Raw genomic sequence first — 23,305 nt, forward strand, 5'->3', positions numbered from 1 at the left:
CTTTTCCCACAGGGGAGAGCTGCTCAAGGCTTTGGACTTGTCCATTATTCAGTAGGCATGGCTTTTTATCCTGCCTGTGATTATATCCCCCTCGGTAGAGCCAGGATGTCACTAGATCATATTAGTAGCTAACAATAATAATGACACGATGCTGCTGTCATTGTTCAGAGGTCTTTGCTGCATCTAACCAAAACTTTTCTCCTATAAAGATAGATGTTGCTCCACTACATCTTTAGCCTTGGTTTGACCCAGAGTTTAAGCTGTGGAAGAGAAACCTAGGGAAGCCTTCTGACTTGTCTTCTCCTGCAACTGTGGACGTGTGTCCCTAACGCAGTAAAAAGAGGGGCTCTGCAGACGGATCAGGCTGTAATTTGAGCGCTAGTGGCATCACCAAGTTGCTTTTTATGATGGAGGTTCTCAAAGTGGGAATCCGTTGGCGTGCTGGACAGTCATGTGATCCTGGCTGTCTTCCTCATTCCCAGCTGCTAAACTGCTTTGAGAGGTGACTAAAAATATTCTCAGCGCTTCGTTTGCCATTGCTTTTCTATGTGAGCAATCTCTGTAATTGCTGTGGGGATGTTATACGATCGGAAATGGGAGGGGAAGTGGTCCGTGCCGCTGAGAAAGGGAACAGGGCACGGGTTCCCAGGATGATCACTTAATTAAAACGCCCAACCTCCTCAGGGAGGGGGTGAAGCCCAGCCCACTCTGTGGAGAGTGGGGCTTCTAGCTTGGTTCCTCCCACCCCCGACTGTGTGTGATGCTACACTCGCTCACACCCTCTGAAAGTGTGTAAGTGAATAATAGCTCCTTTTAAAGCACACTCCCAAAGTAGAGGTTCCATTCCTGGCTCTGGAAAGGCAGTTAAATTAACATGCCTGCACCTGGAGGCTTTAACCTCCTCGAGTTGTATCGCTGCTAAGGTGTCTCCTTTATTAGTGTCTCATAAAGCCGACGCCCCGCACCTCCACTATGGCCCTTCCCGTAGCCTGACATTCTTTCATAAAACAGTTGCGTGACATGAAAGCAGCTGCACAAAAGAAAAGCGTGCATGCTTTTTAAAATGTCGACCTGCAAATTCTCCATTCTCTTCCGGTGGTGCAAAGTTTGCCATTATGCACAAAGTGTGAAATGGGACTGTTCGGGCTTCACCTGCGCTACTAATCAAAACGTGCCACGTGAGACTGGATTTAGGAAGCGTTTAATTTGGAGCTTATGAAAAGTTAGGGAAGCAGCTTCGACAATGTGCTCTAGACCATGTGGCTTACATGTAAGATCCTCTGTGACTTTGCTGGGTTCTTTAGAGCAATACTCACCATTAGGATCATGCTATATGTGCAGGTAGGTCTGTTTTTACTACGTAGACTGCTAGCAGTAATGTCAGTGCATTCCGAAACATGGCACTATTATGGCTCACTAATAAATTTGGCCCGTCTGGAGTCCCATCGTGTCTCAGCGGCTGCTTGTTTCACTTTACAGGCCTAGTTCCCCCCTAGGCTGCCTTTCTTAGACTGCGCCTCTGGTGATAGCAGATGTGGATGTCTTCGTTTGGATTCGAAGTTGGTGTCAACCATATTTCTGTCGTTTTGTGTTTGCTCACTGCCTGCGTTAAGGAGCGTGAAGCTCAGGCACCTGATATACAGAATCAATGCTTCTCCTGAAGCTGTCCTTTTAGTGAGGTGGTGGGAAATTCACAGCAAAGGTGTCTAGGGCATCAGTAGTGGATGATGTTACTGTTCACAGTGTTTGAGTGCTGATCGAATGCAGCCGTTAGCACATACCTGGCATGTAATAAGGGCTGCATTCCAAGGGAACACTCTGCTTTGGAGTGACCTGCCCATTTTTGTGCTCTTGCAGTATGATTGGACTGATGCTAGGAACCTGCATCGCTTTCTACGTTGTTATTGGAGACTTGGGATCCAACTTCTTTGCCCGGTTGTTCGGGCTCCAGGTAAGCTTGCTTCGTATTGACCTTATCACCAGCAATTCAGAACATTTCCCCTTCCCTGTTGTCCTTGCGTAAGTTTTTGCTTTTGAATGCGTCCTGCCTGAACACTATTGTTGTGATGCATCCAAGCATCTCTCCAGCCTGCTGTTTTCAAAGTTAGTAGCAAGCACTGAAGCCACAGAGCACTTTGTCCCATAACAGCCTGATCCAAGGCAAACTTAACTCCCACATATAAGTCCAAGGGTCAGCCCCAAATGGATATTCTGCAAGTGTTCGGTTTCCTGCGTGTTTCCTTTAGTTTATTAGTAAGACTACCTCTTTCTGTTTATATAGTAGCTACATTTATTGCATTAGTCCATGGACCCCAGCAGAATGGACTTAGGTGTTTGCACCCCTCCATCCCCGCAGTTGTAGTGTTTTGATTTTCTCATCTTGTTTGTGAAGTGTTTTGACTTGGTAGTGATGTGAAGCAAGACTAGGCAGAGCTGGACCTGTTACGCTGACGCTGTCGACAAAAACCCTGGAGATAGCAATGCTAAAGGACCGTAGGGGAAGTCTGTGGCAGACCTGGGGGATCCAGCACTTTGGAGAACTGAACAATACTTCAGGGCTATAGTGTAAGCCTTAGGATGTCCCCGGTTTGTTTGTTAATCTCAAAGCTCCAAAAAGGGATCCACAACTGGATTGTGAATTCCCTGGCAAACCGGGTCAAGAAAGTGCAAGCACTGATAGCATATCTGCTGTTTGCCTTTTCGACAGAGGAACAGTTGAATTCCCCTTGGGGAAATAGGGACCAGAGAACAATCCCTAGGGGCAGGGGCAGGCCAGAAAAGCTAAATGGACATTCAGTAGTGTTTTGGCACGGTTTTTATCTGCTCCGGCCTGATGTAGTTAAGCTCTGATTAAGGAGCCGAGAAGTTTAAAAGATGCGTCATAAGCAAAGCCAAATTAGGTATTAAATATTTCTAGGCATTTCCAAACCTCCCGCTACAATAAATACCAAAAAGCTGCCGGTTAATTTTCTGGGTCAGAATTTCCAGGACTTCCATCTCTTCCTTCATTTCCAACCCCCCCCCCTTCCCCTTTCTGCAGCAAGGTTAGTTTTCATTTTATTTGCTGGAAGTACATAAAAGATATTCAAATAGGTTGCGTTCGGATTACCATTTAAAACAGCCAACAAGCTTTCGCTTTTAAAGCGGGGCTTGCTAAGAGCTTCGTAGAGCAACAGTGGCACCAAGTGACTATGTAAGTTAATCACAGAACGCCCTGTGGGAAGCGGCTTTTCCTAGCAAGCCGGCGTTTCCTTGCCTTTCCTTTGCTTTTGGAGTGAATCTTAATCTTGGTGTATTGTGGGTGGGGAAGGCATTCAGTCTTGCTGTGTCTTATATTGCGCGTGTATATGTTGTGTTTACGTATGCATGGTTTATATATAATTTGCTGGGCATCTGCCCCATTCCCCCAGAGTTCCTTTTGGATGTTCTCATTGCAACTCTTCCTCATCTTCCAGGTGAGCGGCTGGTTCCGGATTGTCCTGCTCTTCATCATCTCCCTCTGCATCGTGCTCCCGCTGAGTCTCCAGAGGAACATGATGGCTTCCATACAGTCCTTCAGTGCCATGGCTCTGATCTTCTACACGGTGTTTATGTTTGTGGTCAGTATTAATGACTGGGAGGCTTTTGTTTTCCTCCGTGGCTGGTGGTTAATTCATCTTAGGGAAACCGCAATACAAATTTCAAGTTCCACGGTGTCCCAAGCTTTCCTCGTGGGTGGGCTTTCAGAGGACATTCAAAAGGATGCCAGGTCTGCCTGTTGGCAGGAGCTCATAGGCTCGGGGTTTCAATTTGAAAGGCTTTCTGTATTTAATGTTACTGGCACTGCTGGGTAGAGGGCGACCATTACCCGTAACAGAGAGGCCGCTTGCTGTCCTATGTGGCCACAGACTTGGGAATGTGTCTTCTATATACTACTTAATGCTACACATTTTTCCAGGGAGATCATGCCACGTCCCCAGCTTCTAGCGATTCAGCACATTTTATATACCACAGTGCACTATGGGCTCTTAGGCCACACAGATTGCAGAAGAATCCCTTGATTAATTTCCTCGCTTTCTCTCACAGAGTGTATATTATCAGGGTTCGCTTGTTGAGGGTTTGGCAGGCCCTCATGCCCTGAGCCAGTTGTCAAATTCTCCTGAAACAGGCATTCTGCCTCAGCCTCTATACCCACCTCACATCTAATGGCGGTACTAGGTTTTTCTCACTTCCCCCCCACAAACTTTCCAGCCACAGTGCTTCTATTTGGGAGATAAAAAACATGTCTTCTTAGGCCACATTCTAGAAATAGCATATAAAGTTGTGCAAACTCTTTAAGATGCTAAATGAAAGCAGCTAGTTTGGTGGCGAGATGGGGAGCTCGTGGTCCTCTAGATGCTGCTGGACTCAAGCTTCCATCATTCCCAACCATTGGCCAAACCGGCTGGGGCTTATGGGAGCTGGAGTCCCAACTCCATCCGCAAGGCCACTGGTCCCCCATCCCTGGGATACTTGGTACCGTGTAACAAAGCTGGTGATGTTCATGTAAAGATGCAAAAATATTCATGAACTGTTGCAATAAACATAATGCATACACCATGGGTAGGCAAACTAAGGCCCAGGGGCTGGATCTGGCCCAATCGCCTTCTAAATCTGGCCCGCGGTCAGTCCAGGAATCAGCGTGTTTGTACATGAGTAGAATGTGTCCTTTTATTTAAAATGCATCTCTGGGTTATTTGTGGGGCATAGGAATTTGTTCATTTCCCACCAAAAAAATATAATCCGGCCCCCCACAAGGTCTGAGGGACAGTGGACCAGCCCCCTGCTGAAAAAGTTTGCTGACCCCTAGCATACACCAGTGCTACTTCACATGGTGCTTTACAAAGTTTCGTAAGTGTGTGTGCATGAGTGTGTATTTATCTCTATTTACACACATATTTCTCACACACATACGGAGAGAGGTCCCTGCCTTCATGGAGCTTACCTTCTGAAACCGAGAAGAAAGACAACCAAAGCAGGGAAAGCAGAGGGGTGAATGTGACAAATACAGATTGTACATACTTAAATTTGGAACCAGACTAAAGGGGTTAAACAAAAGCCCTCATAGAAAAGAACGATTCCGAAGGAGGAAAGAGAGATGGCACATGTCTCAGGAAGGAGTTCCACACACAGAGAGGGACAGCTAAGGAGAGTAGATGAGTCGTGTTAGAGAGCAGAAGATGTTTTGGAGGCTGAGGATGATAGAGCTGGAGGAGCTGAAGATTACAAGAAGGGCAGGGCAGGAAAGGGGATCCAAAAGATACCATGGGACAGAGCCTCAGAGAACTTTAAAGGTGAAGCCAGGAGTTTGTCCTGAATATGGGAAAGGGATGGGATGCCAGTGAAAAGTTTGAGTAGCGTACAAAGCATCCGTTTGATGGCAGAATCGGTGGAGAGTAAGCCACAGTTCTCTTGCCACCCTTTCTGTGTGTAGTAGACCAGTATAAAGTAAGCAGCACATAAGTGGCACACAAAACACTAAAAAACCATTCTACGTTCTAAATCTTATATTAATAATCCCAAAATTCAGAGAGCTATGTACAAGATCCACTACAGAAGCCAGAAACAGAAAACTCATTCAAATTGTGTCCAAAAGGAAGATTCAGTCTTTAAAGGTTCCTTTAGCCAGGCCCCTGTAGATATTCACAAAGGTAAGTTGGATCAAACGGTGATGTTGGTGATGCTACGCACAAGAATTAGACAGGGTGCCGGCGTTTGTCACCTGTTTCGCCCATGAAGAGCCTCGGGCTTCTTCAGTAAATTCTCTCTCACGGTTTTGATATATTTATAAGCGAATTTATAAACGAAGTCCATATGTTACATTTCTTCTTAGATTAAGCTATAATATTTAATTTATTTCTTCAGGAATTTCTCCCTCAAGATTTTGGTATATTTACATGTATTCAACCTCATATGCTAAGTTCTTACTTGACTTAAGCATTTATTAATTTACTAAGCAACCCTTTCTGTGTGTGGCACACTGTTAATGTGTGGAACCTTATGAGAACTGTAGGTTGGTCACTCACCTTGCGGGGGGGCAAGACCTAAGGAGACGGGACACAGCGCAAGGCCTCCCCCAGGGTGGAGGCTCACACTCGCAACCAAACGGAATGCCTGGCCCCTTAATCGTTTTCACGGCGCTCGTCTGGTTGTTGCAATCTGGCTTGCCAGACGTTGGTTTGGGTTTGGCGTCTCTGTTGTCTAGATTGTAACCTCTCTTTTCTTTTCCTTGGCTGCAGATCGTGCTCTCCGCTTTCAAGCACGGCCTCTTTGGCGGGCAGTGGCTGCAGCGGGTCAGTTACGCACGCTGGGAGGGCATTTTTCGCTGCATTCCTATCTTTGGCATGTCTTTCGCCTGTCAGTCGTAAGTACCAGCAACTTCAGCTGCTTAGAGATTGCAGGGTGGAACGAGTTTTGTTTAAGGGCAAAGGGTCAGGGTGGCCTGTACGGGATAGATACCATCTGGTCCCCTCGTCTTCATTTTAATCAAAATATTTTACAGCCCACTGAGGTACAGCATCTGACTGGGTTGTGACCCTTTTGTTACCTAGCTGGGAGAAGGGGTTATATTTCACTCTGGAGTCATTGTGCTTAAGAAGCTTCTTGTTCGTAGGAGGCAAATACATCCCCAGTGTAATTTTCCGTTGGCTGTCATGTCTCTTTACTAAGGATGCTACTGACCCCCGTTCTAGATAGGTAACGAGAACTTAAGCGGACATAATTACACCACGGTAGGGCCACCAAAGCCCGCCTAAAATGATTTCTGCGTGTGTCTTCATTAGGCATCACAACAATTTCAGCTAAGAATATTTAAGTAAACAGAAACAGATCTTGGGTCAAGTTGACATTGCTGATTATAGGATTCCTGTTGCCCTCTTGGGCTGTGGGCAGGGCTCTGCGCATTCTGTTTGTGCAATACACAAAACAAAGGCTAAACCAGAGTTTGGCTTGAGGCTCTTGGCTTTTATTAAAACAGCAGCAGCGACATGTTTTAAACCTCTTGCTTTGAGAGAAGAGGGTGGAGACTTTGAGTCACTGACATCTGAAGGCTCAGAAACCTCAATAGTCCAAATGGGATCTCTGTTACGTAATGCAACCCCCTCCTGTGGCTTTCCCTGGGCCCCGTATTCCGTTTCTTCCTGACTGCAAACTCCTTCTCTCCTCTCATGCCTCCCTCCCCCCCTCTCTTTCCACCCCTCTTTTCTTTCTGCTGCGTATCTCAAAGCCCCAAATCTGTCAATAAAAGTTAATCATGGAAGCAAATGCTGAGCATTGGCACAATCTATCCTGGATGGAAAACTTGTGGGGTTTTTTGGTGTAGCACATGCATATCCTTAGTTGTGGGGGTTTGTTGTTGTTGTGACAGATGGAAGCTTTCATCCACAGATGAGTCCCATTTACATTCTGATAGCATTGTCCTCGCCACCCTCTGATTCATGGCTTCTCTGAAAAGTGACCCAGCTGAAAACATAGGTGTGTGTTCAGCTGGGGACCTGGGATGGGCAGTTAGCATTAGTTTGGCACGGCTGGGCTCTTCACCTTTCCCCCCTGCTTATTATGTCTCTCAGCTAGAACATGCCTCACTCAGTTTTAAGTGTCTCTGCTATAATTGGTGACAGAAGGGTTGATTCATTCTTTTGTAGCTGTACCTAGTTACCACAGCAGGCTTTTCAAAAATCCAAAATTGTCCTCGTTTTTTCTTGTGGCGACCATTCACTAACCAACCTTCATTTGTTGGGAGTTGGAAACACAGGAAAATTATACGTTCTGGACTAGTATATTCACATATCTATCTAAATATAGATTGCTACACCACCAGTGTGGCAAGCCAAACCGAAAGCTTAAACCTATAATTTTTCCCAAGGGCAAGAATAACATACACTTCTTGGCCCGTGTGATGTCACATGCGGATGAATCTCAGAGTAGACAGGCTTGCAGTCACTGACCTCTCAATTCACACTCCCCCCTCCTTTTTTTTTTTTTAAGTGACAAGCATAAGACCTGAGTTCCTTCCCTCTAGAGGCGAAAAAGTAACATGCATCGGAATGCCCGTTGCTATGGCTTGCACAAGCCTATTTTCCTTGTGGTGTTGGCTCTTTCTGGCGTTGAGGCTTGTCATTGCCAAATTCAAAGAGAAACGTCTTTGCCCCCCGCGAGCGTGCCATATGGTCTAACAGATTGTGCATGGGGCAGGGAGCCAGGAAGCATAGAAATGTAATATTAGCTCTGCTACAGCCTTCCTATGTTGACCTTAGGCTAGTCTCCCCATCACAACAGCTTGTTTGTAATGTGAACAATGGTGGTGTAACCTTTGAGGCAGGGATTTCACACAGAAGCATGGTGGATCCTTGAGTGAACGTCCCAACCCAGGTGGCTGGCACTATTTTTGGGGGTGAGTCTTAACACCACTGCCGTTCCTGGTGCAGTGGAAGCCAGCACTGTAAGGAAAGGTGAATCAGCCTTATTTCTACTCTCACTTTGACGAGTGTTCACCCATAAGTCCGTTCTCCTGTTTCCTCATTAATCGGTAAGCCGAAAGAAAAAAGAACTGCACAAAAACGTGCATTTAAATACAGTGGTACCTCGGAAGTTGAATGGAATCCATTCTGGAAGTCCGTTCGACTTCCAAAATGTTCGGAAACCAAGGCGTGGCTTCTTATTGGCTGCAGGAAGTTCCTGCGGCCAATCGGAACCTGCATCAGATGTTTGTGTTCCAAAAAACGTTCACAAACCGGAACACCCACTTCCGGGTTTGTGGCGTTTGGGAGCCAAAACGTTCGACTCGCAAGGCATTCAGGACCCAAGGTATGTATTTCAATATGTGGTTTAAAGTGATATTCTCTCAAAAATATGCATTTTGAGGCATTGGTTCAGCCAAGAACTATGTCAGAACATTCAGGAAACGTGAAATCTGGTGTATGAGTTCTGACCTACTGAAGTCCAGAGGGTGTTAGTCAGTTCACACTGGAATTTGCAAATGTCGGATTCCTCAAGCATTCCTATGTAGCATAATGGGTGCTGTGTATTTTTAAACCTTTGCTTTTGAAAGACTCTGAACACCCATCTTGACGTTGACCACACTATGCTTCCTTTTCCCTTCTCCAATATGCAGGGCACGTCCCCATTTCCAGCCGAGTAGACTGGTGGATGGCCATCCATCCTCTGTAAGATGAAATGAGACTCAGATACCCTAACTGTGATCAAATACTCCAGCTGCTTGGCCCCTGAGGCCTCTTTTATTTTGCAGGATTGGGCCCTTTTCTCTGAGCTGTGTCGCTTGCTGTCCATAATGAACCCCCCCCCAAATGCTGCAAATGCACCCTTTCTGTTTTCTACATACAAGGGATCCCCCCCCCTTTTTTTTTTGGTATGGCAGAGATGAAAATCTGTTAACAAAAGAAACAGCTCTCTCTTCATCAAGAAGGAGCTGCTATTTCTCTGTATCAGGTTCCGAAGCTTCTTGTTTGTGTTCTTTCTCTCCTTGTGTTCATCTTGGGAATAGAGAGATAAATGTAAAGGGCATTTGGTCTAAATATCTTCCTTCCGTCTACCCCGAGGAGTGGCGTTTATGTGATTGCAAGTGATGTGAAGAAACCTAAGCCTGTAGCATACAAAGTGTTTGTCAGACAAAGGCTTCTTCGCCCTGAATGCCTCAGTCCTGGCCTGGCCCTCAGGGTGGGCATTTTAGCTCAGAAATAAACTCCGCACACATTTAGGGTGTGCTGATTGTCGTGTGTGCTGGAGTCCCGAGAGTCAGGGTGGCTTGGTGTTGTGACGTGCCTTGCTGGTTTAGAGGACTTTTTACAGCTATATCTGGAAAGCCAAAATGTCTTGGGGGTGGTTCATGAAGCAGAGGCAGTAAATGACTTTTGATCCTTCTGACTCCAGAATTACTCCCTTAAAATATATAAGATTTTCAGCTCTAGATGAGACCAAAAGTCCCTTCTAGTTCAGCATTTTGTCAACCAGACAGTAGCCTCTGGAGAATTCATAAGCAGGGCAAGGTGGTGCTGTTTGTTCTGCAGTACTGAGTAATTGTTCTCCAGTACTGAGTGATCGTAAGGTATGCTGCGTCTGGATACAGATGTTCAATTTTTGCCCATTGCTACATTGCTTGTACTTCATAGAATGCTTCACTACTTCCTGTTGAGCCTCGGATCCAAACTAGATGTGACAAGGGAGATCCATGAACAAGACCTCTTGGGTGTTTTTAATTAATAGCATTCATGGAGTTTTTAATTAATAGCATTCATGGAGGACAGGTATTTGAATAGGGGTCATGTTGCTGGTGACGAGTGGTTATAAACCAGGCACCCCCAAACTTGGCCCTCCAGATGTTTTGGGACTACCATTCCCATCATCCCTGACCACTGGTCCTATTGGCTAGGGATGATGGGAGTTGTAGTCCCAAAACATCTGGAGGGTCGAGTTTGGGGGTGCCTGTTATAAACCTTTCAGTCTCTGCTCTTTTTTACCAACTAAAATCCACCCTCCACTCCCCATAGCTCATTTGTAACAATGAGCAAAGAGCATTGAGAGGCACAGTTTTGTTTTGTTTTTAATAAAAAATATTGAATTTTGCATTTTAATCTTATTGCAACATGTCCAATCATCAAAATTCCCCCACTTCCCTCAACTTCCTCTTCTGGTCCCATCCCCCCATATTAACTCCCCCTGCTTGCTTTCATATATCTTCATATGGTATCTATATTAATTGTTATTGTCTCTTATTCTTCTATTCTCATCTTTATAGTTTTTATACTTATTTTTTGTTAATTGTAAGTGTTTACTCAAACCCTGCTAGTGAGTTCAAATCTTTACATTGTTTCTGTTGTATTTACAGAAACAAAGCAAAGAGCATTGGGAGGCACAGTTTTAATTGGAAATTACATTAATTGGAAAGGTTCAAACTCCCACCTCCCACCCCTTCAGTGCCATGGTCCTGAATCGAATCAGCAGGGCCTGTGGTTGCTGTTGACATCACCTGTTCTTTGGATCTCAGTTTGTTCGGAATGGCAAGGCAGAAGACGCCGCTTACAAGTGGCTTCTTGTTGGAGATCGCAAGAACTTCCCTAAGGTTGGATTTTCACACGCAACTAACACACCTAACATTGGAGTTCCCCCCTACCTTTGCTGTGCTGTTCCCCACTCAATTTACAAGCATATGTTCAGGGTTGGTTGTACTGACAAGCAACATTTGCATTGTATAAAACAGTGGTGGTAATAAAGGTACTTAGATAGATAGCATGACGCTGCCGTTTTCATAAATACTTAAATAGCACTGAACTGTCCAGTCCTCTGAATGATGGGGAGCTAAAAAAATAGATAAATCAGCTGCTAAGCAGAGCTAAGGATTTCCACACCACCCCCCTACTTTCTTGCATGGTAGTTTTCATAAGTGCTTCTATCCTAAATGACCTTCCTATCTACTTACCCTCTCAAGGTGTCCCTGTGTGTTCAAGAGCATGTGGTCAAGTCAGGCCCATGCATCCTCTGGCTGCTGCAATAAGCCGTACACCTGATGTTAGGAAAAAGCTTTTCCATGTGCATAAGCACCCAAGCCCCATGTAATTGGCCCTTCCGCTTTTCTGTGAGTTGAGCTCAAGCACCAGTGCTGAAATACGACAGGCGCAGTGTTTAGTCTTGGTTGTTTAACTTTTCTCTTTGACAATATGATGCTCTAGCTCTCTTCCTGCTCGTTATTCTGTAAACACCGCATTGCTTTAATTATCAGCTCGGGACGCTCCAAGAACAATAATCTGCAGTGTGCTGTCTGGAGCTCTGCCACTGGTGTCTGAGGCAAACAAGCGGTCATTCACGTTGCGACATTTTTATTTTTAAAATATGTGAAATATTTACATTGCACATGTGGCAATGGCAGGCAGGGAGGGAGGGAGCAGGAATATTCGGGCACCACTTAAACTTGTGAGTGTTGAGAAACCTCTTGGCGTAAACTGCAGTAGAGAGGCAAGTGCCTGAATTCCACGTGGGGAAGGTGTCAGCAAGCACACTCTACCAGCAAGGGAGAATTTCCTGACATGTTTTAACATTTCCCTGCTTTTCTGCAGCCAGGTCTTGCCAACCTACGACAGTCTGGATGAGCCGTCGGTTAAAATCATGAGTTCCATCTTTGCCTCGTCGCTAAACGTGGTCACTACCTTTTATATTACGGTAAGAAACCTTTAAAAACAACAACAACAACTCCTCTTTGCTCCATCTCCTTCCCAAAGTAAAAAATATTCCTCTGAGCATGTTTTGTAGAAGTGTAGAAACAACAACTGTGGGGACATTTTCTGCCATGTGTAATGGACATTCTCTGGGGACATTTCCAGAGCAGCAGAGACAGCACTTGGAGTGTGTGGGGGAAAAACCCCTTACTCTTATTGAACAGTTAGAAAGATATAGTTTAAACATGATCCATACCTACCAGAGATGCCTCTACAGGTACTAGAAATACTGGGGCTGACAAGAGTAGAACTTGTTTCATCAGTATCCTGAGATCAGGATGAGCATTACATATCTTCCTCATTTGCCCTTTGCTGCTCTCAGAGTTAGGGCTGGTACATGCCTGTGAAGGGGCAGGAGGAAGAAGTGGTGATGTGTTCATCACAAGTTAGTCATGGATGGAGAGATGGAGTGATACCTTGATCTGACATCAGCACAGCTGAGAGAGAATTGGCTCTGTGTACAACTTGGGGTGGGGACATGGGTTAAACCACAGAGCCTAGGACTTGCCAATCAGAAGGTTGGCAGTTCATGGAGAGGAGAGTCCCATCCATACAGTGTTTGTTGTGGGGGAGGAAGGGAAAGGAGAATGTTAGCCGCTTTGAGACTCCTTAGGGTAGTGATAAAGCGGGATATCAAATACAAAACTCCATCAAACAATTAATACCATTGGTTGGGCTTGGAACATGGGAATTCAATGAACCACACTTGTAACATTATTATTAGCAACATTATTATTATTATTATTATTATTATTATTATTATTATTATTAAGATTTTTATCCTGCTCCTCCTTTTTAGAGTAGCCTGAAGTACTTCATTATAAGCTTGTTGGCTGCTAGGAAAACTTGAAGTATGCCATGTCACATAAAATATATCACATAAAAGCCAATTAAATGTAGAGAACATCATGACAAGGGAGAGTTGATGTTTTGGGGTCGGTTACTTCTACTCCCTTGGCTACTATCTTGACTTCCATAGCAGTATTTGGAACAGTCCAAGGTCATTATCTCTACTCATGATGATAAAAATGTGGTCATGGCTTCAAAGTGAGTGTTCGCATTCGAGATGTCAGGGAAAATGTGAAGTTATTGCAATATTGTCACTTTTTGGAAGGCATCCTTACATGTTGTCATAGCCAGGTGCTTGGAATGACTTAATGTCATCCCACTGCTTTGTATCATAGTAGAGGATTTGTTTTACTCTGTCATAAATCCATTCTGCATCTGCTCTTTTCATACTGCATGCAGCTCTGGTCACCCAGCTTTGGGAAAGATACATGGGAATTTGGAAATGTATAGAGAAACCCAACAAAAGTGATGTGAGATCTCGGATTTTTTTATTTTAATGAGCCAGAGCTTAAAGAATTTGGACTAATCAGTTGGGAGTGTGGGATAAAGATGCGATTAATTGAAGATAGTCTTCCACTGTCTTGAGGACAGGCCCAAGGGACGCCCAGTTTTCTGTTCTTTGTGTTGAACAAACGTATGAGACCACTGAAAGTAATTCCCCTTTCCTCCTTGAACAGGTGGGGTTCTTTGGCTATGTGAGCTACATCGGAGACATTGAGGGGAATGTGCTCATGAACTTCCCTTCGAATGTAGTGACCGAGATGATCCGTGTAGGGTTCATGATGTCTGTAGCTGTTGGGTTCCCTATGATGATTTTGCCCTGCCGACAGGCGTTGAATACCCTACTCTTTGAACAGCAGGTAAAGCCCTTGTGGTTCAGTACAGTTCCTTGTTCTTGACTTAACTGTGATGTTTTTAGGCTTCCCTCACCTTAAACCAGGAGTGTCCTTACATCTTTGCCCTTCTCTCTTGTCTCCCCTCCCCACTTTTATCTTTCACGTGAAAAGAATGAGCAAAACTATTCCCTTCCAGGCTTAGAGGTGGCGGTCACACTTAGTGGCGTTTTGGTCTGATGTCTCCTCATTTCTTCATCACCAGGAACTGTAGTATTGAGCAAGTTTTGCTATGTTTGACTAAAAAGGAGAAAGTGGTTATGTTTCTATGATGGGAAAATAGCATGAGGTAGCGTTCAGGGTAGTCAGGGAGAAATGGTGATACTTGCTGCAAGCCTTCCTGAGCATAACTATTTTGCCTGTAGAAACAGCCGCAGGCTATTATCCATGTATTTCAGGTGACTGGGTGTCGTAAGGTAGTACATACCCTAAAACATAATGAACTCTATTGTATAGAAACAAGGTGGTATCAGACCAGCCATCACAATGTGTGACCAAATCCTAGGGTAGGGATGGGGAACTTGTGGTTCTTCAGATGTTGTCAGACTCCGACTCTCCTCATCTCTGGCTGGAACTGATGGGAGTTGGAGTCCAGCAACATCTGCAAGACCACAGGTTCCCCACTCTAGTCTAGGGAAAGGAAGTGGCAATTACCTCCTTTTCTGTGCCTTACACCACTTTGTTTCCCAGCCTGCTATACGGAAAGCTGTTCTGACACTTGTGCTACTCTAATGCAGTGTATTCCCCTCCTTAGGTTCCTTGTGTTCTTCTGTATAACAACTGTACATACAACTGGGGGGCGGAATACACATGATGTAACTAGCAAAGTAGAATTATTTCTGCAGGTGGATCTTGGCCACAGGAACTATTTTATGACTGCTAGTTCAAATATCTGCATATTGGTTTGAAGTCTAAAAGTCACCTCCTGTGATCCACTGTTTTGGAGAACAACTCGCTTCCAGGCCATGAAAAACTTTTACACACATTTAAAGTTGGTTATGAGAGCTGTGATAGGCATATAAAGACAAAATCAAAATCCAACCTACAGCATTTGAACAGGAGACACCGAGTTATTTGGGAGTGATAAGAGGTTTATAACATCTGTAGGTGGCTTTTGGAGACTGATAAGGAGTCAAATGACTTGTTGCATACATTAGGGGATAAAGTTTAGATAGACAGATGGAAATAAATGATGGGAATGCTCCATGGTTAAAGCCACTATATAAAACAACACCTGCCACTGCCAGAGAGCGGTCATATAAATGGTATTTGACAGTGATGAAATTATCTCTGATAAACCCTAATCTTTCTCCTATATGTGGAAAGTGTGTGGTGTGGAAGGTACATACATCCATATGTAGTGGGATTGCCCCCAGGTACACGTGTTTTGGAAGCTGGTATGCTGGGAGATAAGTCGGATTGCTGGTCTTGGAATATCTTCATCTCCAACTTTGGTTCTGTTAAATATGTTTTTTGGATAGAAATTTAGATCATGATCATAAAATGCTGTTAATTCATTTATTCTCAGCTGCAGAAGGACTGTGTAGCTCAGAACTGGAAGACGCTGCAGAACGTAAATGTTGAGCAGCAGTTTCAAAATGTTTGGCAAGGTGTCTTTAGAGAAATTAGCACAAGAACTAAGGGTAACCAAGGGACAAAAGATAAAAGACTCATTTGGGAAAATAAGGGAAGCGTGTATTGACTTTGCAAGTGTAAAGGATAATGCCTGCTCCCTGCCCTTGATATACTCTAGACTATGGACCTTTTGAATTCTCTCTTCATCTCAAAACTCTGAAAGGGAAGATCCTGTAAACAAAATATAAAGGAGAAAGAAAGAATTAAGATATCAGTATGTATAGTTAATTGAGCTGTGTCAAGTCTGCTATGTTCATAACTCACTCTCTGTATCTGTTTTGCTTGTTTCATTCTTAATCTGTATCTTCAAAAAAGTTCAGTAACTATTTTTAAAAAACAAACAAACAAATCAAAAGATGAGAAAATCTGTAATTTAGTAATCCAAATTATGCTGACCAGCAGCGGTGATCTCATAGCCTTCATTATATTTCAGGCTGCGGTCATTAAGGCACATTGGGATGGTTAATTTAGAAACTTACAGGTATAAGGCTTAGGCTTCAGTGGGTAATGCCCATATCATATCAAATTGTTGGGAATATTGGGAGGAGACTGTAGTTCAAATGGTTCCATGTGTGTAGACATCAGAGGCAAATTCCCAGAAACAGAGAGAGAAATCCCTTTTTGTCTTAATAAAAAAATTAAAAGAACTGATTAATTAATTAGCCTTTTCTTTTTTAATTAGCAAAAAGATGGGACATTTGCTGCAGGTGGTTATATGCCACCTCTCCGATTTAAAGCCCTGACACTAGCAGTTGTGTTTGGAACCATGGTTGGAGGAATCATGATCCCGAATGGTAAGTGAAATCTGGTTCTTAATTAGTTCCATTTTCACTCTCCCCATCTCTAGTCTTTAGGGTTTGTAGCAGGTTTGCATGCCTCTAGGCTAAATTACACATATAAAAGCCTCCCATGTGCCTATGAAGATTTGAACGCGCATAAAATGTATATTCAGTTATTCTGAAATGCACGTAGAAATGATCACATTAGTTTAATTATAACTACTGAAGTCTACTTCAAATAGAAAAGTTTCATAGTGCTTGGAGAAGATGCTTAGGGGCATTCTACAATAGCTGATTTTTTATATTTTGTATTGTATCTTTGTAAAATGCTTAAAGACTGTTTTATTTAAGTGGCATATACATTGTTCAAATAAAAGACAATATCGGCACAGTCACAAGAAATGCCTATCTGCAGGTATTTACTGCCTTTGCTTGATGCTTCAGTAGAGACTAGTCAGGAAGTAATTTCTGGTCATGACACAGTACAGGGAATGAGCGAGTCTTTATGCATAGTTCAGGCCATTTAAATGCTGCAACTCCCGCCCCGCCCCCCCACTCCCAGTGCAATTTAGCACAGTTAGATGATGATATTGTAAACATTTGTAACTGCCTTAGATCATGCATTACAGTATGTGGGTGTTGATAAGCAGCCTGCTACTAGCTACCACCTCTTGAGCCGATGATTGTGGGTGTTTCATAGCGGCATATGGTATTATAAGTTTAAATATGTGTCTCTGTGCTGTTTCTTTATACCTCTGCATTCAGAGATGTGTATCTGTGCACAGAACTGGAGTGATTATACTTCTGAATGTTTGCTTATTATCGGCACACCATTTTTTTTCGTTTGGCTGTGCCCTCCATGTTTATTTCCACCCATTTATTTTTTTTGCAATCTTATTCCCAAGGATTTATATAGTTCTGGGACATCTTGCTTTGAAATGGTCATCGTTCTAAATAGGACTAAGCCTAGCTTAACATTCTGTTCTCTAAGTTGCTTACAGCTATCTTGGTATACATAGTACCAACGAGGACATCAAATATCTATCTGCCCAGTGTCATCTTCAAGATCTGGTCATAAATATTTGTAGGGGAGGCAGAAGGAGCACTGAGCTACAGAGGGGTTTATCAGATTTCATGTAAGCAACTTAGCCAGGTAGAAAATTGGATCAAGATCTGCAGAAGGTCTGGGAGCCAGTGTAGTGTAATGGTTAGCGTATTGGACATGGGATATCAAAACTCATATCCCTGTTTGGCTATGAACCTCACCCAGGTAGTGATTATCTCTTTCCCTAGCCTGCCTCACTGGCTAGGATAAAAAAAAAAGTCCAAGGGTTTTAGAAAGGGAGGGGTAGAGGGAATAGGGAAAAGGGATTTCCTGGGTTTTTAGTTGCAATGGGTAACCACAGCCAGTTGTCCCAAGGTTTTGTCTCTATTCAAAGCTCCAGCATGAAGGATGAAGTTCTACACCTTATGATAACCTTAAGAAATCCAGACTCAGAGAGTGCATATTCAAAATTCACTTATCATGAATTAGGTTACCCTTAAGTGCCGTTTGTCATCCGACCATACAAACCATCAGGATGCTTAGAAGTGTGCTTCCCATGCCCTTCAACACGTACTTAAGGGTGAAGCGAGTATTCTAATCCACTTTAGTGAGTGTGAGTATGCCACTACGGGCGTCACTTTGTCACGCTAAGGAATGCAGAGCGTCATGGCGTGATCTTGTGCTGTCACTGTCAAGTGGATTACAATCCCCGTGTTACCCATAGCCATACGGGGGGAGGGCAGGGGAAGGTTGGGGAAGGTGCGTTCTTCACCGTCCTGCTCATGAGTGGTCAAGGAGTGTCTGAGTCATGCTAAGTGACCTTCAGCTTTTGCCTCCGGACTCCCTTTGAACCACTGACTTAAAGGAACAGTTAACTCAAACGCAATCTCTGTCTTGGCTAGAGCTGTTGCTCACAGTTTGTTTGTTCTTCTTTGCCAGTGGAGACCATCTTGGGCCTAACAGGTGCAACGATGGGAAGCCTCATCTGTTTTATCTGCCCAGCTCTCATTTACAAGAAGATCCACAAGAATGCCCTTTGCTCGCAGGTCAGTGCTGATGCTAATTGACTCCTACCCTGTTTCCAGCTTGCAACAGAGCCTGGGAACTTGGTTAATTTCCCTGCAGCCAAGGAACCCAGTCAGGCCTCCTGTTCCACATGGGTGGGAGACATTGCAGTCTGACTTTGAACACACAGCTAGCAGTGTTTGTGTGCATGCATGCAAGCAAGCACACATTTTAGCCTGGGTAACCTTGGAATGCCCCCGCTTTTATCACTTGCAGCCTGAGAAGCACATTAATAGCTGCCTACAGTCTCTGGGCCAGTGTGCTCCATGCCTTTGCATTTCCAGCATGGAAATTGCATGCAGTATTAAAAGACCTTAAGAGCCCCACTGTTTCAACTTGGCACCCCTCCTTAGCATTGTGTGCCCTGTTGCTGACTGTTGACTTCCGGGTTCCAGCAAAACAACAACAAATGATTCATAAGAAAAGAAATATGCATACAGATGCAGTGTTGTTAGAATAATATATTTCTCTTTGTTCTAAGCATTTTTAATATAAAAAGCCCACCTTTAAAGTCCTGGTTCATTCAAAGAAAATGACCATATTTACTTGAAAGTAATGTGCACTTTTTTGGCTAAATTACACTTGCGAAAATTAGAGTGCGCATTAGATGTGGTGGTGCATTTACATTCACCAGCAAACCCTTTTTGGGTTTCAAGGTTTTGAAAATCGAGGTGTGCGTTAGATTCAAGTAAATACTGTACTTTTGTGCCACTTTCAACTTTTTCTTCCTTCAAGATTGGCTTCCATCTTTTCATTTCCCCCTCTACTGCACTACTATTTTTAAAATGGAATTGAAATCAAGGTGGGCTTGTCATTCTCTCTGACCATAATTTAAATATTCTCAGGCATGCTGTCATTGCTCTGAGGTTAAAGGTCTGCTAGTGCTTAGCAGTGGAATAGGGTTTTTTGGGGGGCCCTTAAATATGTAGGTTTTTAAAGTCAGTATAGAATATTTTGTCATGTCAGTGCCATGGATGCAAAGCTGCAATAGGGCATTGAAGTTACTCACCTGAGCTGTGATCAGAACTGGAAGGGTGCCTACCTACACCTTTCATGCTTTTGCTTGCATATAAAGGTAAAGGTACCCCTGCCCGAACGGGCCAGTCTTGACAGACTGTGGGGTTTGTGCGCCCATCTCACATTTATTGGCCGGGGGCCAGCGCTGTCCGGGGACACTTCCGGGTCACGTGGCCAGCGTGACATCGCTGCTCTGGCGAGCCAGAGCCGCACACGGAACGCCGTTTACCTTCCCGCTGGTAAGCGGTACCTATTTATCTACTTGCACCCGGAGGTGCTTTCGAACTGCTAGGTGGGCAGGCGCTGGGACCGAACAGCGGGAGCGCACCCCGCCGCGGGGATTCGAACCGCTATATGCTGTGTTAATCAAGAAGGATTTTTTGAACGACCTTGCTGTGCAGGAGCAGGATGTTCAAGCTCCAGGGATGTCCTGTTCCTCCACTACCGTATCGTGTCCAAAATATAATTTTCACCTTCCCACTTCACCGGGAGATCTCGACAGCTTTTGCATCTCAAACGTGGAGAAGATGCAGAGGCTATTATTGAGACATGACTTTGCAGAGAGGCATTGGGGGTTTGCATCGCTGTACAGAACTTGCTCATTCCTTCCATCTTTAGTTGCCCCATATCATTCCACCATGTGATCCACATTACCTTGTGCCAGCGCCAAAGAGTAAGCAAGTTGGACAGGCCATTTGGGCCAATCGTTGGTCCTGATCTAATGCTACATTAGCTATAGGTAGAGGCCTGAACTCTAGCCTGGGCTTTTGGTGGGAAGGAGCATGTCTGTCACAAGGTGCTCTTTTATGCAGGTTGAGTAGAAGACTTCCACACAGCAAAATAAATACACACAGAGAGAGAGAGAGTTATATTAGCTGCCCAGAGGCAAGTGTCAGCTGCTTCCCAGTCAGAAAACTTGGGGCTTGCTGACTGCTTGACCCTGGCAGGCCAGTGACAAGGCAAGCAAAGCGGAAATGTCTGTCTTAAAATAAATTACCATTCTGCACAGAACACTAGGCCAACAGGTTATGCAGGCCAACCAGGGATTCTTCGGCTGTGTGCTTGTGCACAGCTTCAGGAAAGACATCTCTCCTGTGTCAACAGCTAAAAGAGAGCCATGATTCCAGTTTGGTTTTGTGGAAATGTACTTTTCACACTGCAATATGTGGCTTGCTGGTGGTGGTGGTAATTAGGATCTGTTGAAGGGGGTTGGGAGGTGTCTGAGGAGAGACAGCAGTAGGGATATTGTGATTAGGAACTAGTGGGAAACTTGACCAAGGAAACACTATGGTGCCTGACCCATCTACACATTTCCTGAACTTTCTCAATAATGTGGGCCATTCCATTATATGTGCATACAGAATAGAGTTCTTCAGGGTTGTCTTAAAAGGGGAAAGTGACTGGCCTACCTGTTGCTTACTCACCAAGGCCAGGCCTAACCTTTTCATGACCTACTTTCCGTTCCTTTTGTGTTACCGTCTCTCTGCCTATTATTATTATTATTATTATTATTATTATTATTATACTGCCCTATCCCCGAAGGTCTCAGGGCGGTTCACATAAAAGGATCACAGTATATAAAATAAAAAATTAAAACAATAACCCAGTAATTCTCCCCCCAAAAGAGCCACATTTTAAAAGGGTATGGGATATTGATCAGGTCAACCAAAGGCTTGGTTAAAAAGGAATGTTTTTACCTGGAGCCTAAAGGTGCATAATGAAGGCGCCAGGCGAACTTCCCTGGGGAGAGCATTTCACAGACTGCAGAGAAGGCCCATTCTCATGTTTCCACCCTCTGGACCTCTCGAGGAGGAGGCACATGAAGGAGGGCCTCAGGAGATGATCTCAGGGTCCGGGTAGGTTCATATGGAAAGAGGCGGTCCTTGAGGTATTGCAGTCCTGAGCCGTTTAAGGCTTTTATAGGTCAAAACCAGCACTTTGAATTGGACCCAGAAACTACTGTATTTTTCACTCTATAAAACGCACCAGACCACAAGACACACCTAGTTTTTGGAGGAAGAAAACAAGAGGAAAAAAATTCTGAATCTCAGAAGCCAGAACAGCAAGAGGGATCGCTGCGCAGTGAAAGTAGCGATCCCTCTTGCTGTTCTGGCTTCTGTGATAGCTGCACAGCCTGCATTCGCTCCATAGGACACACACACATTCCCCCTTACTTTTTAGGAGGGAAAAAGTGAGTCTTATAGAGCAAAAAATACGGTAATTGGTAGCCAGTGCAGCCCCTATATTCTGTTTTTACATAGGCCTGGAGTATCCTTCCCACCAACCCCACCCCGCCCTCCCACAACATGCAACTTTGTACTATATGTAGTTTTCAGACAAATTGGTTTATTCACTTGCCCTTAGCCCAACCAGGGTTGCCCTCTGGGCCTTCCTTGCCCAAGAGGCATCAGCATAGCAAATTGGCAATATTGAGGCAATGGCAAGAAAACTGTTGCCAGCTACCACCTCTGCTTTAGGCTAACAAGGGAAGAGAAGGAGGTGGCAAACAGTTGCAGTAGAGCAGATCAGAAGCAGCAGAGTTGACCTCTTGATTCCGGTTGGTCTGTTGTGTCCCCACGTGCCCCTTGACCATATAACTCATTGCTGCTACGGCGACTTCCAGGTTTGCGCCGACAGTTTGCCTTCTAGTTAGTTTACCTCATCAGCTGTTTGTAGTATAGTCCTGCTGTACTGATAGTGTTGCAAAGCACCCTGAACATTTTTTTTAATTGAAGGGCAGCACATAGTTCGTTAAAACAAACTAGTTTTACAAACGAGTTTGTTCCTATGAGTAAATGAAACTCTCCTCAGTTGAGAGGTCTCTCTCTCTCAGCTTACAAAGACTGGCCCATTTGCCAGTCATGGGACTATACCAGAAACTGGGTGCCCTGTAGCAAAGGATGGTGTATGTATGTTTCACAGTTCAAGGTGGATCCTGGAGGAGGCGAGTGAAACATGTGCTCTCCCCCCCTCCAACTCGGAACCATTCCTATGGGGGGGGAGGGAAAAATACATCCCCAGATGTTTTTGTTGGCCGGGAAAAGGGTGTCTAATTCTGCCAACTGGAGTTGTTAATTATTACAGACAGCTGGTCAGTCAACAGCTGGCAGCGAGCCAGAGACCAAGAACGGCAGCTTGGATTAAGTGGCACGGGTAGCTCAGCTGAAAAGCTCGGGATGCTGGAAATATGATTGAGTAACTGAGCAACATGGGGAAGTGTACAGACCCTGGGCTAGGCTTGCAGAGGCGCAGATGACCTGGGAAGCTCCCCTTTTGCTGTGATTCCTGTTGTAGGCCTGTATCCTCACTTAGCATGGCGGGCCAGACCTAGGGGCAGACTGAAGGTTGGAGAAAGTTGCTCGAAGGTCTGCAAGCAAAAATGCTTGATTTGTGATGATGATGAAGAGGAGTTTGGATTTGATATTCCACTTTATCATTACCCTAAGGAGTCTCAAAGCGGCTAACATTTTCCTTTCCCTCCCTCCCCCACAACAAACCCTCTGTGAGGTGAGTGGGGCTGAGAGACTTCAGAGAAGTGTGACTGGCCCAAGGTCACCCAGCAGCTGCATGTGGAGGAGCAGGGAAGCGAACCCGGTTCCCCAGATTACGAGACTACCGCTCTTAACCACTACACCACACTGGCTCTCATGATGGGGAAATGTTAGCTGCCTTTCTCTCTTGAAAGGCTTCCCGAAGCAAGAGCAAAGTCACTGAGAGAGGCAAGAGAGAATTGCATACATAGGCTACAGTGGTGCCTCGCAAGATGAAAAGAATCCG

General features: G+C 44.6%; 1 protein-coding gene across 2 annotated transcripts in view; it reads left to right on the forward strand.

Annotated features, from left to right (window-relative positions):
* SLC38A10 (solute carrier family 38 member 10) overlaps window positions 1–23,305 on the forward strand; it is a 79,849-nt gene that overhangs the window by 18,326 nt on the left and 38,218 nt on the right. For both annotated transcript variants that reach the window (XM_082212411.1, XM_082212412.1), the window contains exons 4-10: window positions 1,858–1,951; window positions 3,456–3,599; window positions 6,258–6,382; window positions 12,087–12,189; window positions 13,772–13,954; window positions 16,305–16,416; window positions 18,386–18,492. In XM_082212411.1, coding sequence (XP_082068537.1) covers window positions 1,858–1,951; window positions 3,456–3,599; window positions 6,258–6,382; window positions 12,087–12,189; window positions 13,772–13,954; window positions 16,305–16,416; window positions 18,386–18,492 — 868 coding nt within the window. The remainder of the gene's footprint in view (window positions 1–1,857; window positions 1,952–3,455; window positions 3,600–6,257; window positions 6,383–12,086; window positions 12,190–13,771; window positions 13,955–16,304; window positions 16,417–18,385; window positions 18,493–23,305) is intronic.

Source organism: Podarcis vaucheri (assembly GCF_965113315.1).
Source record: "Podarcis vaucheri genome assembly, chromosome: 2".
Lineage (NCBI taxonomy): Eukaryota > Metazoa > Chordata > Lepidosauria > Squamata > Lacertidae > Podarcis > Podarcis vaucheri.